This window comes from Lates calcarifer, linkage group LG11, assembly GCF_001640805.2.
Source record: "Lates calcarifer isolate ASB-BC8 linkage group LG11, TLL_Latcal_v3, whole genome shotgun sequence".
Taxonomy (NCBI): domain Eukaryota; kingdom Metazoa; phylum Chordata; class Actinopteri; family Centropomidae; genus Lates; species Lates calcarifer.
The window spans coordinates 9,042,090-9,055,291 of NC_066843.1; the positions used below are offsets into that span (position 1 = coordinate 9,042,090).

The 13,202-nt window shown below is 40.9% G+C and overlaps 2 protein-coding genes across 2 annotated transcripts in view; both read left to right on the forward strand.

Moving 5' to 3' along the window:
* Positions 1–825: 825 nt before the first annotated feature.
* On the forward strand, positions 826–5,387 carry LOC108902669 (charged multivesicular body protein 6). Its single transcript, XM_018704616.2, has 8 exons — positions 826–1,048; positions 1,519–1,628; positions 2,279–2,366; positions 2,846–2,932; positions 3,336–3,401; positions 3,776–3,856; positions 4,790–4,865; positions 4,968–5,387. The coding sequence occupies exons 1-8, from the start codon at positions 983–985 to the stop codon at positions 5,015–5,017; spliced, it is 624 nt and encodes a 207-aa protein (XP_018560132.1). The 5' UTR covers positions 826–982; the 3' UTR covers positions 5,018–5,387.
* A 1,983-nt stretch (positions 5,388–7,370) lies between these two features.
* LOC108902671 (brain-specific angiogenesis inhibitor 1-associated protein 2-like) overlaps positions 7,371–13,202 on the forward strand; it is a 51,401-nt gene continuing 45,569 nt past the window's right edge. Inside the window, 1 exon segment of the mRNA XM_018704618.2 lies at positions 7,371–7,621. Coding sequence (XP_018560134.1) covers positions 7,550–7,621 — 72 coding nt within the window. The 5' untranslated portion in view covers positions 7,371–7,549.

The window sequence follows — 13,202 nt, forward strand, 5'->3', positions numbered from 1 at the left end:
GATCAACAGTGATGCCACAGTGCCTTGGAGCACAGCTGTACATCACTACAGCAAGGTGGGAAGTTAAAACAATGGTGGTCAGCAAAAACAAGATTTTCTGTGGGTGCTGAGTTAGTCTTTAAAGCAGCTATAATCAATATTTTAAGTGAGTGAGTTTCAGCTCATTATTTAGCTGTCAGGCTATAACTTAACTGATCTAAAGAAAAAGACAGAATATTGGACTTGTATTTATCAGGTGGCCAAATTAATGATAATGTTGCTTTATATGTTAAAAGGTGATGTTATCTGAATGAACCTCTGCTGCCCCCAAGAGGACATCTCTCTCTCTCTCACTCATCTATCTATCTATCTATCTATCTATCTATCTATCTATCTATCTATCTATCTATCTAGTCTGTCTGTCTGTCTGTCTGTCTGTCTATCTATCTATCTATTGAAGATTGTGGCCTGAATCAAAACAAAATTATGGTAAACTTCACAAACGCGAACTAATAATATGTTCATCTGTGATAATTTGGGTTGATCATTTGACCATCCCACAGTCTATTAATTTATTCGTCTTCCGGTTCAGCTCAGGTGGTTTTAATTTTTAGTAAGTGTCGTTTAAGTGTCGTGGTCGCTGTCCAAGGTGCTGATCTTGGAATCCCTGGGGAGTTGGTAACTGTCAACATGCACTGCATGTGTGCTGATGATATCAAACTATAGCTGACAGATTATCAAGATATGATATATCTGCAACATCCGGATACTGGCAGTGGGAGAAATTTGAGAATCTCCAGTTTGAGCGAAGTCATGTAATACAACGGACTGAAGGTCCTGCCTCGCTTGCCGTAGGAAATACGGGAAAAAAAACTGTGGACATGGTGGCCGTCAGTTAGCCTACTAGCCATTTTAGGCTGTTTATTATCATGGCAAAATGTTCAGTTAAAAGTGATATATCATATGCTGATGAAGGAGGGTGTGGAGGGGATGTGGCTAAATAATGGGAAACGTTTTTGGGAGAAAGAGCCGACCTTCTCGTGTGACGGAACAAGACAAAGCCATTTTGGTGAGCTGATAGCGGCGGTAGCAACAGATTAGTCTCGTTACATGAATGCGAGGCAAATGCTAGCTGAGGAACGTTAGCCGATGTGTTTATCATCAGATTTTGATGAAATTCATAATTAGACCGGGTTGCTTTGTTTGGACGCGCTGAAAATATTCGTCTATGCGGGTGTGTGTGACAGCTGTTGTGGGAAAATAGAAAGCCCCGTACAAATATTACTTTTGTTGTCGACACATAATCAGTTATGAGCAGATTAAACCCTAATAAATACTGGAGAGTGTCTGCATTATATTTGTCAACTGTTATCACAGTAGTGAACATCATAGTTAAAGTTGTAAATGGACAAGGGTGTCACTCAGAGTACTATATAGTATTTAGCAAATTTGTCAGTGTTTATTTTTTGTGTGTTCCTTTAGATGGCTCATAGAGACTATATTGTCATATATTTTATAATTCCCTGACGTTTTCCCCAGCAATTGAAGCAGCAGAGAGATAAGCTGAAGCAGTACCAAAAGAGAATCACCTTACAACTGGAGAAAGAGCGACTTCTTGCAAAGCAGTTACTAAAAGATGGCAAGAAAGAGTGAGTATCAAAAAGCTACTGTGGTTTAGTCAGTGTACCCCTGTCTAGATCTGAAACAGAGATATAGTTGATCACCTTTAAAAAACGTTTCTGCTAGAAAATACTGTACGTTTATACTCAGTTATCAGTTCATTAGGAACACTTAACTAAAACTAATGCAGCCTAATACAACAGTCAGGTGATAAACCATCCCCTCATGAAGGTTATAATGTTCAGTTTTTGTTGAAACTGTGTCAAAGAGGTGTTGGTTGAACTGATCGTTTTGGAGGTTGCTGTATGTGGAGTTGTTGAACTGTTTTGCATTGGTGTTACTAAGTATTACTATTATTTTGTCCACATGCAGTGCAGTTCAACGGCTCCACAAACTGCTGCCTCCAAAATGATCATACAATTGTATTAGACTGCATTAGTCTTATTTAGGTATACCTAATAAACTGACAGCTGTTGTGTCGTAGATGTAACAGTGTTTGACTTTAAAAAAAGATATTGACACTTTTTAAATCTCCTGGGGTGCAGACTCCTCCACAGACTCAGAGGCATGATCTGTAATTGTTTTATTCTGTATGCAATACTACACACTGTATGAATACCATAGAAAAAAAACATACTCTTTGCTGTTATATGTTTTGCCTTTTTATTTGTTCTTGCAGAAAAGCACTGCTGCTTCTTAAGAAAAAACGATACCAAGATCAGCTGCTAGACAAGACTGAAAATCAAATTTCAAACCTAGAGCGCATGGTAAGATTTGAGAGATTACTCTGTCTGGTTGCCTCATGATAAAAGAATCACCACCAAGGTGTACTGCAGTATTATAATTCAGCAAAGGTTGTGTTTGATTGGCAGAATATTCTGTTAAATTTACTTACTAAATTTGTTTTAAAAAGCACAGGGAAGGATTCAATGTGACTCCAAATTTTTCTAAGGCCTCTGACTCATTCCACATCAGTGATTTGTGATCTCATCCTGTTTTGTGCTATAATCTCCCTTTATGCTGGTTGGTTGCTATAATGCAATCAAGCAGATTTTCTGCAAAATCCAACCTAAATCTGAGCTCTAAATAAAAAAATGTATTTTTTGCTGTCTTGAAAAATCAATAGAGCAAGGACTTCCTAATTGTAAAATCATATTTTTAACACAATGAATCACTTTGTTTTTTTGTTTGTCCTGCAAGTCTGTATTTTTGCAATTTAATTTTTTCATATAATGTTTGTCAACAGGTTCAAGATATTGAGTTCATGCAAATTGAGATGAAAGTCATCGAGGGGCTTAAGGTTGGGAATGACTGTCTGAAGAGTATGCACGAGGTAGATATTTTTTTCCCTCCTGCCTTCTTTGCTGAGAAATATGCTTTTCACTTTGTTGTAACAACAATACCCCCTTAAGCTTTAGATATGTGCCTGTATACTTGAACAATGTCAGAGTTTCCACTGATGAGCGTACTTTCTTTAATGTGATCCTTGGGTGAGGATTGAGCAGCACAGAAAGCTTGCGGTTTGTGTTAGCATAGCTGGTGCACATTGTTTGAAGATTAAAGGATTAAGAAGCAAAGCCTTGATTACAGCGGTGTGACTGCTGCACATCCTTGGATACAGTGTACAGATTTTGCTCAGGAAATTTCACAAGCCAGCCAGAATATGTAGGAAAACACTTTTCATCCAAATCACTTTTCTTACGCGATGTGGGCTGTCTCTTCCTTGTTTGTGACAGATCATGTCAATAGAAGATGTGGAGAGAATCCTGGATGAGACCCAGGAATCAATTGAATATCAAAGGGTAAATGTCTGCTTGATGTTAGTCAAATATACCTGCACAGAGCTGTTTCTGCTTTTACAATAATCTGCATATAAGATTAATATCAACTTAAAGCAACACAATGTAACTTTTGCTGAGCAAGAGCAGCCTCTGCACAGTATCTAGCAGTCAAAAACTGAGGACTTTTTAAAAAGAAATTTGAGTGTTGTTATTATTTACTTAAAAATGTATTCTTTCTTCATTTGAAGATGCTGACCACTTAAACCAGAACTTTCCTAGAGATATAAAAACTCATGTTTGTCCACAGTTACGTGTCCATATGCATACAAAGTCAGATAAAAGCAGAGCTGTCATTTTGAAGTCAGCTAACGTGTTTTTTTTTTTGGCTCCTGCAGCAAATAGATGAAATGCTGGCTGGAGCCCTGACGCAGGAGGACGAGGACGCCATTTTAGCAGAGCTGGAGGAAATCACTCAGGTGGGTGATAAGTTGCATCAGTGTTTGCTGAGCGTGCATGCTCTTTTCCTTTAACACCCCACTTGTATAGTTACACAAGCACATTGATGCCTGGTGTAACCACAGGCCACTTAGCGCTTCCACTGAAGCATTGCTGTGGTTAAAGCTGTGATTGAGAGTTGAGTCAAGTGGGGATTTTTTTAAAAACAAAACTGCATGCTGGTATTCTGACCTCAGATTTGTATAATATCTGTGTCTTGAGGAGGTGGAATATTTTTTAGCAGAGTTGGAAGAATTTAAAGTAAGCCACAGTATCATTTTAATGTAATAACAGGCTGTAACTGAAACAGCTGTGAATATCATTTTGGTTGATTCGTAATAATTAAAATCTCTGCAGATTTTTCTTCTTTTGTAGTCTAATTATTATTCCAAATGACACACACTCTCAAACCTGTCAGACTACACAAATCACTACATTTCACTCTTGAACACAGACACTGATTCTGGGTTTGATCCAGTTGTACAAATAACACACACAAGTTGTCTGGCAATAGAAGTAATTTATTTATTTAGTTGTATTTGTAGTCGAACAAAATATCAGAACAAAATCTCAATCAGGGCAACGTGAAAATAAACGCTAGGGGCAACATTATTCTCCAAACAGTTGATCTATAAATGTTTTGGATGTGCCATCAATTAAGTCTTGGTTCAGTAGTTTACTTGGACTTACCACTACAATAGACAATTCTGAAATTTCTCCATGTATTAGACTTTCTTTTGGACACTGGACTTGTACAGCAACAACAACATATGTGTTATTTATAGATATAAATAAAATGGACTTGACTTGACAGGTATTGTCTCATAGAAAAATATTCTCCAAAATTAAAATGTTTTGAAAACCAAAAACTGAATATTTTGTGCCTCATTAATATTTACTGTCTTTGTCCCCAGGGAGAAGATGTAGCACTTCCAGAGGTCCCCACTGAGCCAATACCAGAAGTCCCAGAGGCAGCTAAAGCTGAACCAGGTACAGTTGATCTTTTTCTTACCACAAAGCGTTCCTTACACAATTGATATATTTATAATTGACACCAGACTGATTATATTTTTGTCTTTACTTTGTTTTCAGAGAAGAGAGAAGCAAAGAACAAGCCAGACAGAGAGATGCTGGCTGCCTGACAGACTTGTTGTTATCCAGTGTTGAGCTCCAAATAAATGAAGAGTAGGCTGTCTTTGTTCTACGGGGCATTTTGTTAATTTCAGTATTTCATCTTTTAATTCTTAATAGCTGAAGGTGGTACCCGCAGACATCCGTGCACCTTTATACATTTGACAGGATCAGCAGCACTGTGTCTGTGCTTTGGTTCACTACTCCCCTGAAGGATCTACATAAAGGAAGTGTAATGTTTGGTTCCTCCATGTCTGACTTGGATTAGGAAAGCAGTGTCACATTCTAGCTGTGCTGGTGAAGGCATAACTGAATGACAGGACTGATGTTTTACACATTAAATTCAGTTGTTTTACATATTAAATTGAGCTGTGGCAACAATATGCTGTCTTTGGCTTTTTTCTCACTTTTGTCTTTGGCTTTTTTCCACACACTCACCGTTGATGTAGAGGGGGGGCAGGTCAGTTCTGTTCCTCCTGAAGTCTATGATGATCTCCTTTGTTTTTGTGGTGTTCAGTACCAGGTTGTTGTCTGTACACCAGGTTGTTAGTTTCTGGACCTCTCTGTAGGCTGTCTCGTCTCCCTTTGAGATCAGTCCTACCACTGTGGTGTCATCAGCATATTTCACGATGATATTGTTGTTCCTGTGGGCCGGACTACAGTCATAGGTGTAGAGACAGTACAGGAGGGGGCTCAGCACGCAGCCCTGTGGTGAACCAGTGCTCAGTGTGCAGGTGGAGGAAAGGTGGGGGCCAAGTCTCACAGCCTGGTTTCTGTTGGTCAGAAAGTCCTTGATCAAGGTACATGTGAGAGGGGGGAAGCCCGAGGTGACCAGTTTGGTGGTCAGGATATCCAGGATGATTGTGTTGAATGCCAAGCTGTAATCCACAAAGAGCATCCTGGCATAACTCTGCTGTTGCTCCAGATGGCTCAGCACAGCATACAGAGCAATGGTGATGGTGTCCTCTGTGCATCTGTTTGCCCAGTATGCGAACTGGTGGGGGTCAAGTGTGGATGGGAGACAGTCTTTGAGGTGCTGGGGAACCAGTCTAGTTTAGTTTGTGTAACCTGCATTCTCCAGAAGGTGGCACTCCTCACTACTTTTTCGACTCAACACTGTACAAAACAGGTGTCTTCATTCACATCCCATCAGTGAAGTGTGTGTGTGGTTATTGACAAAGTAGAAAGCTCATGTTGCCGATATGTGGGAGATGTTTAGACAAGAAAGGCAATATAGTATTTACAGTCCTACACTAAGTGGGCACTTAGACTCTAATTAGCATGTACAATGAGGCTAACATAAATTATCCCCTGTGAGAAAAACATCACCTATGGTGTTACTGAAAACAGTCAGAGTATGACTGGCTTACAGCCTTACGTAATGCAGTTATATGCGTAAGATATTCTTTTGTAAATTGAAAGAAGGGAAACTTCATGGTGACAACTGCACTTAGCATCATTTATAGGTTGCTACGTGTGTGTAGTTTTAATGGACAGGAAACAGCTAGAATGCACCATACTGGTCCTCTGAAAAACACAGGTGGAGATGGTACACTGGAGAGGGGAGGGGTGCATTCTGTAACTGTCTGTTATGTCTTTTTTGACTGGATTTAGAGCTGCCACCCAAATCCAAATGACACATGAGAGAAAAAACAACAACAAAACAAACAGGTTTCATTTTCTCTTTGAAGTGTGTCTTTCCTCTGTAGACAAAATGGCAGGGTGACTCCACCTATACATTGTGTCATTTGTGTAAACCTAATCCCACAGACTTATTGTTTTAGGTGGATGCAGATTATAGAGTAGTCTTGTGTCTTTTCTAAGATCAAGTGTCAATATAATTAGGCAAATATATAACAACATTTTTTCCCCAGGGAAAGCACTCTATTTAAATAGGCTATTAACTGTTGTTTGTAGAGAAACACATTTACCTCTGTATGTAATGAGAGTCATGGAGCTCAATAATATGCACTTTGACAAGATGGTGCTACACCCTTATGCTGTAGGAAATATTATATATAGAATTTGAGTACACAGGTGGCAAACAAACATCCTGAGATATGGGGGCCATATCAACATGGTAGTGATTTTATCACGATATTAATTGATATTAATTGTTAAATAATCCATTTGTTAAATATTAGCCTATATTCTCATCCTCTTTAAATTTTAGTGTTATTTAGCAATTAATTAAACCTCTGTTCTTTTTTTCTCCTGTTCAACCAGCCTGGAGCACTGCCTGATTTATAAAGTAAAACATATCATATGTTTTTTTTTTTTTTTATTGTTTCTTTGTGAGCACTTTTACCGCGCGTTTGAGATCGCGGAGCCCTGGAGGAGTCAGTGAAGGCAGCAGCGGGCTGTCAGCTGTGGAGAAGGAAGGTGTGTTTAGTTGGAGGAGTGGGGCTTCGGGAGCGCAGCATCGTCTCACTCTCTCACGGGCGCATCGCCTCGCCTGTGGTTTGAACGACCTCGTGCAGCGTTTTTAACCCATTTCCACCCCCCTTTTACGCGGATACACGTCTCAAGGAAAAAAACCGTTTATGGTCCTGGCTGAAGATTTCACGATGTCTCGCACCGACGAGGTTCACCGCTTGACGGAAAATGTCTATAAGGTAAGGTTCAACTAATGAATAAAGTTTTGAGACGTGTGTGACAATACGGATTCAGGTGTCCGACACACCGTGGGACTCCACCATGAGTCAGACTCTATCATTTATTGACCAAGCCGCATTCAGTCCTCGTACTTTTTGTCTTCGATAATCTCTTTCGGGAGAGGCGCAGCTCTCAGTTGGTAGATTTTTTGATCAGTTCCCAACTGACCAAAATACCCCGTCTTCCACATCCATATTCTTTTTTTTTTTTTTTTTGCGACAGCACGGTTGATAATTAAGGCAACACCTTTCAGCCAACCCCCCCTCCGCCGTGTTCACAAAATCAAAGTCACTTACTCATTCACTCAGTCTATCAGCCTATATTGTATTCCTTTAATCCGCCTACTGCACTGATAGTGGTGTAGGCCTTTCCTGAGATACCAGTGGGTTTTCTGTAGCCTGGTTTTCTTACTGAAAAAAGCACATATTGCATTCCAGAAGTCAGTGTTTGACGGGTAGAGAAGGTTGGGCTTATCTGTTGCAACAAGTAAACATTTGCCCCATAGGGATTTCAACGTTCAAACCTGTTCTACACAAAAAAACCTGCATGAACTTTGCGTGCATGAAAGGCAGATTCTCAGTAAAAAGAAAATAAATGATTGCTATCAGGGCTGCATCTTAATTAGGTTATTTTTATGTGCAAGGATTGCTCTTTTGATTATTTTTACTCACTGATTATTTGATCCTTTTGTCTATAAAATGGCAGAAAATAGGGGGAAAAAAATCAGTTCTCAAAATGATGTTCTCATTTTGCTCATTCTGTCCAAACAACAGCCAGAACTGAAATTTATTGTATTTGCAATAATGTAGAATGAGGAGAAGCAGCAAATGTGGAGCAAATGTTGTCATTGTTGGTTGATGAGTGACTGAAATATTTGATTGATTGTCAGGATGATTGATGTTGGGCTTTATGTGGATCAACTAATACATTAATGGACTGCTTACTTACTGGCTTTGATTCACTGTCTTTGCAATGTTTCAGAGTTGCAGGCACCTACTGATGGAATGCTAACAAACCCTCATCTTATAAGGGCTCCACACCTGTGACTGTATTGTGATAATCTCCAGTTTCTGTTACGATTAGAGCTCCAGCCTCTCAAGGAGGTGTCTTTTCAATACATTATTTACACATAATGATCATTAAATGTTATTTTACTTTTAACTGCCCCTGTGCCCTACAAGCCGGCCCATAGTTCCTCTTAACAGAGGGCTAAGAACGGGCAGAGGGGAGCTGCTCATTCTACTACAGGGAATAGACATCTATCAGGAAGGAGGTCAGATGAGCAGAGACTGACTGACTGCTGCTTCTTTTAGAGCCAACAGGGGAAGCAAATGTTTCAGGTGGCTATTTATGTGCCAAATTGGTCACACAGCCTACAGTGTATCCCTCTCATTGTGAACTGGATGTTATGCTCTGTCAGGGTTTGTCCAAGTGTTTACACCTACTAATGTGGGTTAATCAACATAGACACATTGTAGGTGTCTGGATCCTGAACCCTGTGTGTGTCGGGGGGGGAGGGTTCTCTCCACAGATGGTCTTGCTCATTCACGTGCAAGCGGCAGCGGTGGTGGTGGGGGGGCTTGGTCTCTGTGGGGAGAGCGTCAGAGCCCTGACAGCCAGGAACACTGATGGGCAGCGGAGTGGAGAGACAGAGTCCCTCTTCCACACCAGGGGATCTGACCCAGTGGCAAAAGCTGGGAGGTCAGAAAGAGAGTGTTATCTATAGTCACTGCTTATTTGGCACTCCTCATGCTTTCCTCACCAACCGCGCAGTGTAAAAGCATGTTTCTTGGTGTACTTTAATATTTTAAGAGAATCAATTGGGCTCCTAGCATAGTACAGGGATGAAAAGCATCAGTCTTTCGCAGCGTGCTGTATGCTTTTAGGTGTTTATACCCTTGAAACCAATTTTTTTCCCCTTCTTTTAAATGATGGCATTTTAGTATAGGGATTAACGGTAATCAGCATGTTTGGTCACTGAAATTCACTGATATTAGTTTGGATTCTAAATGACACATTGTCTGAGGCTGAAGTGCAGACTGTCACCTTTAATTTCATGGGATTGTCAGCCACAATGAGTGGAACTGTCAGGCTCCTTGGCTTGTTGCATAACTATTAAAATGAGATCAAAACTATATTACTAACTGGAAGTAACTGAAAAGATGCAAAAAATATCAAAAAAACAGAAAGTTTACTCAATCATTACGGACACAGACAGCGTTCTTCCCCAGAGTTGTTTTGTTTACACTGTTGTACCTTTTGGTTTTTTGTAGCTTTTTACCTTTTTTAATGCATTTGCTAAAATTTTGCACCTCCAAGTGTTGGAAACACTCCAACGGCCAGCTCTGGGGGCGGAAATAATTACTTTAACCTTCGCAACCCTGACTGCCCACTATAACTCTGCCCATTCCTCTACTCAATACACATTTGAATGCCTCCACAGACGGTAATTGTGTTTGTCTGCTTTATATGTGAGTAGATATCTCCTGAAGAAGAGGAGATCTAAAAAACATACGGCAGCTGCAAAGTCATTGCAGCCAGCAGCTGGGCAGATACTGAGTAATCGCAGGGGGAGAAAAGGGGGGCAACTCCACCGCTGTGACTCATGTTAGCCCAGTTGAGTGTGTGTGTTTAACAGGGCTGGGACTGTAGGCACAGCGAGGGCGAGACTCAGAGATTCAGAATCTCACTTCGAGTGCTGCTGTTCCTTTTGGTGAAGGCCAAAGGCACTCCTTGGGGTTTTCTGCGATGACTTTATCTCAATCAACAGGGGAGTCAACCCCTGTAAAACTCAGCAATCCCCGGCATGATCCTCCGTGACTCACATCAGTTCTCATCCCTCGCAGAGGCAGGCAGCTCCAGACGCGGCGATTGGCATCTAGTCATTCCCGCACTGACGGGGTGAGACAGATACTTAAGACTGACACTCAGGGCTTGCGTGTTTGTATATGTGTGTGCCTGTGCGTGCACAAACAGTCATCTCCACCAGCTGGCCTTGTCGCTGGGCGTCTGAGAGAGGTACTGCCCCGAGTCAAGCCTCTTAGCATGCCATCGGGTTAAGTCTGAGCATCGACCTGGCCTGGGGTGGGGGACAAGTTGAAGTGAACAAACAGATTAATGAGACTAGATACTGAAGAAGAAAAGAGGCTGTTTGTTGAGCCAATCATTCATGAAACCTTTGAATGCAACGGTAAATATTTAATAAATAATAATTACAATAAATATTAAAGGTTGCGGAAGGTTGCATTGAAGGCAGGCAGTTGAACACACCCTGCACGACATGAATTTTACTTGTATTTATTCACAGTCTGTGTCACAGGAAGTGTGGTGTGCTCTGTGCCCGATATACACGGTGCAGGTTTTGAACACACCCTCGCAGGTAAGGGAATAGAAGGGTGTGTCTCATCTCTACCAGGCCTCAGGACAACACTCATTTTCCCATGCAGCACCACTCCCTAATTGTCAACACAACTTGGAAAACAGTGGTTGCCATTTTCTCAAATGGCTGTTATGAAGAGAAGCAGGAAAAGAAAAGTTGTTTGACGTTAACGGGATCAAATGTGACACACTATACTGTCTGGTTATAAGATCTTCATTGTGTCATGAGTCTGATCCTGCTGCTAGTACGCTGATTTAAAAAAAAAAAAAAAAAAACTAATCTGAAATGCAGTTTTTCCTGCCTAAAAGACATCTTGTTATATAATAGGTTTTCTCTCTCAGTTGCAATATTGTCGTGACATTCGCTACACTCAAATGAATGATATTGTGATGATGATAAGAGAACGACGGTTTCACCACAATCTCATGTGGGAGATCTGAACAGGTGGTCTCTTAGCAACAACGTGCCATTATTCTTATGTGTTTCTGTCATATCATTGTGCTAAAAGACTTGCAGTTGGTGAAGGGCTGGAGAAAGGCGAGTGAGAGGGAGGAAAAGCGACGGAGAGAGGGAGGTCACGTAGTCTTTTTGCAAGTATTCATGTGTTTTGCTTCAGAAAGGGACAAAAGGGAGATGCTGAACCTGTCGTAACGGATGAAAAATGCTCCATAAAAGCCCCATAAGTGGTCCAGTGTAAACCAGCCCTGTCTGCTGTGTATACTGTACTGTGTTTTTTTCCTGTGGTCTTGCACTGAGAAGTCATCTTGAATCACTGGAATGAAGACGCCATCCATCACTTTATTTACCTTTTTTTCCAGTAGTACATCACATTAGGCGCCACTTGTCTTATAATATGCGATTTAAAGGAGTTTAAAATGACTTCAGCTCCTGAACATCTGCCTCCAGAATATATTGTTTCAACAAGTTTATGCCTGCTGTTGCCCAGGGCCTTGAAAAGATTGCATTATGCACTGCGGGAGATATCATAACATTCATTGCCTGTGGAACAGCAGATTTGTTCCCTGTGCCTTTGACTGTGATGCAGAGAGAGAGAGAGAGAGAGGACTATTGCTCCACACACCCACCTTCTCTGCACGTCCGGGGGCGGATGGTTTAGAGACATTCGCTCTTTTCTTTTACTCATCACTGCTTTTTCAAGGACAGAGACTGGAGATGCTGAGTGCTAAATCCAAGGCTACACCGTGTTGACTGCAAGCAAAGCTTGTCGCCGACAGAAAAGGTTGATTCGAAGTCACCTTGACAGTGTGGCCATCGTCCAAAATATTACTTATCTGTCACAAAAACCACGCACATAAGGATCTTCCTTTGGCTTTATAGAAAGCATTAAAATGCTTTATTGTGGGGGTGGAAGAGAGAGGGAGATGAAGAGAAGGAAAAATAGATGGAGACATTCCACATCCTTGTTGAAACAGTCCCTAATTACTGTGGAGGGTGAAGCTGTAATTACACAGGCTGACAGAGACACAGAAGCAGAGACAGAAAATTTTAGTTAGTGCTGTGGCAGTGGACAATGGCCTTACATTTATGGGTCATGAGCTACAGTTAACATGCCTGTGGCTGGTGTTACTGTATGTCTCTGTGGCAGATGCTGTTACTTTCAGTAGCCTTGGCCACACTACACCACTAGGCAAGTTCAGCATGCAACCACAGTGTTCCTCTGAGCCCCAGACTAGTCAAGCTATTGTAAAGAAAGTAGGGAATTCTGAATGCATGCCCACATGGTTTGAATGTTCCTTTTTGGTGAGGCCATTTTGACGGAGTGAAACTTTGCCACTGGGATTCACAGTGACTAATACAACAGACACACTCACTGTTGAATGGCACTCTCTGTACTTTCAGTATATAGATTTTTTTTTCTAAGTGCAAATTCAAAATGCATTTACATCTCTTATTTAAATGATGTGCCTTTTGGCCCCTGTACAAAGTCTCTGTTAATTGACAATATAGCAGGATGTACTGTACGTTTTTGCATTAGCATGAAATAAAAGACAGATGGGGAAAAATAGTACCACCTCCATGTCGCATTCAAATTGACTGAGCACTTAGTTAAAAAGACTGGCACTGTGTGACGCTTAAAAATAGCAGATATAAATGCATTTTGAGTTTACATCTGTTAAGCGCTAGAAACATGATTTTCTGTC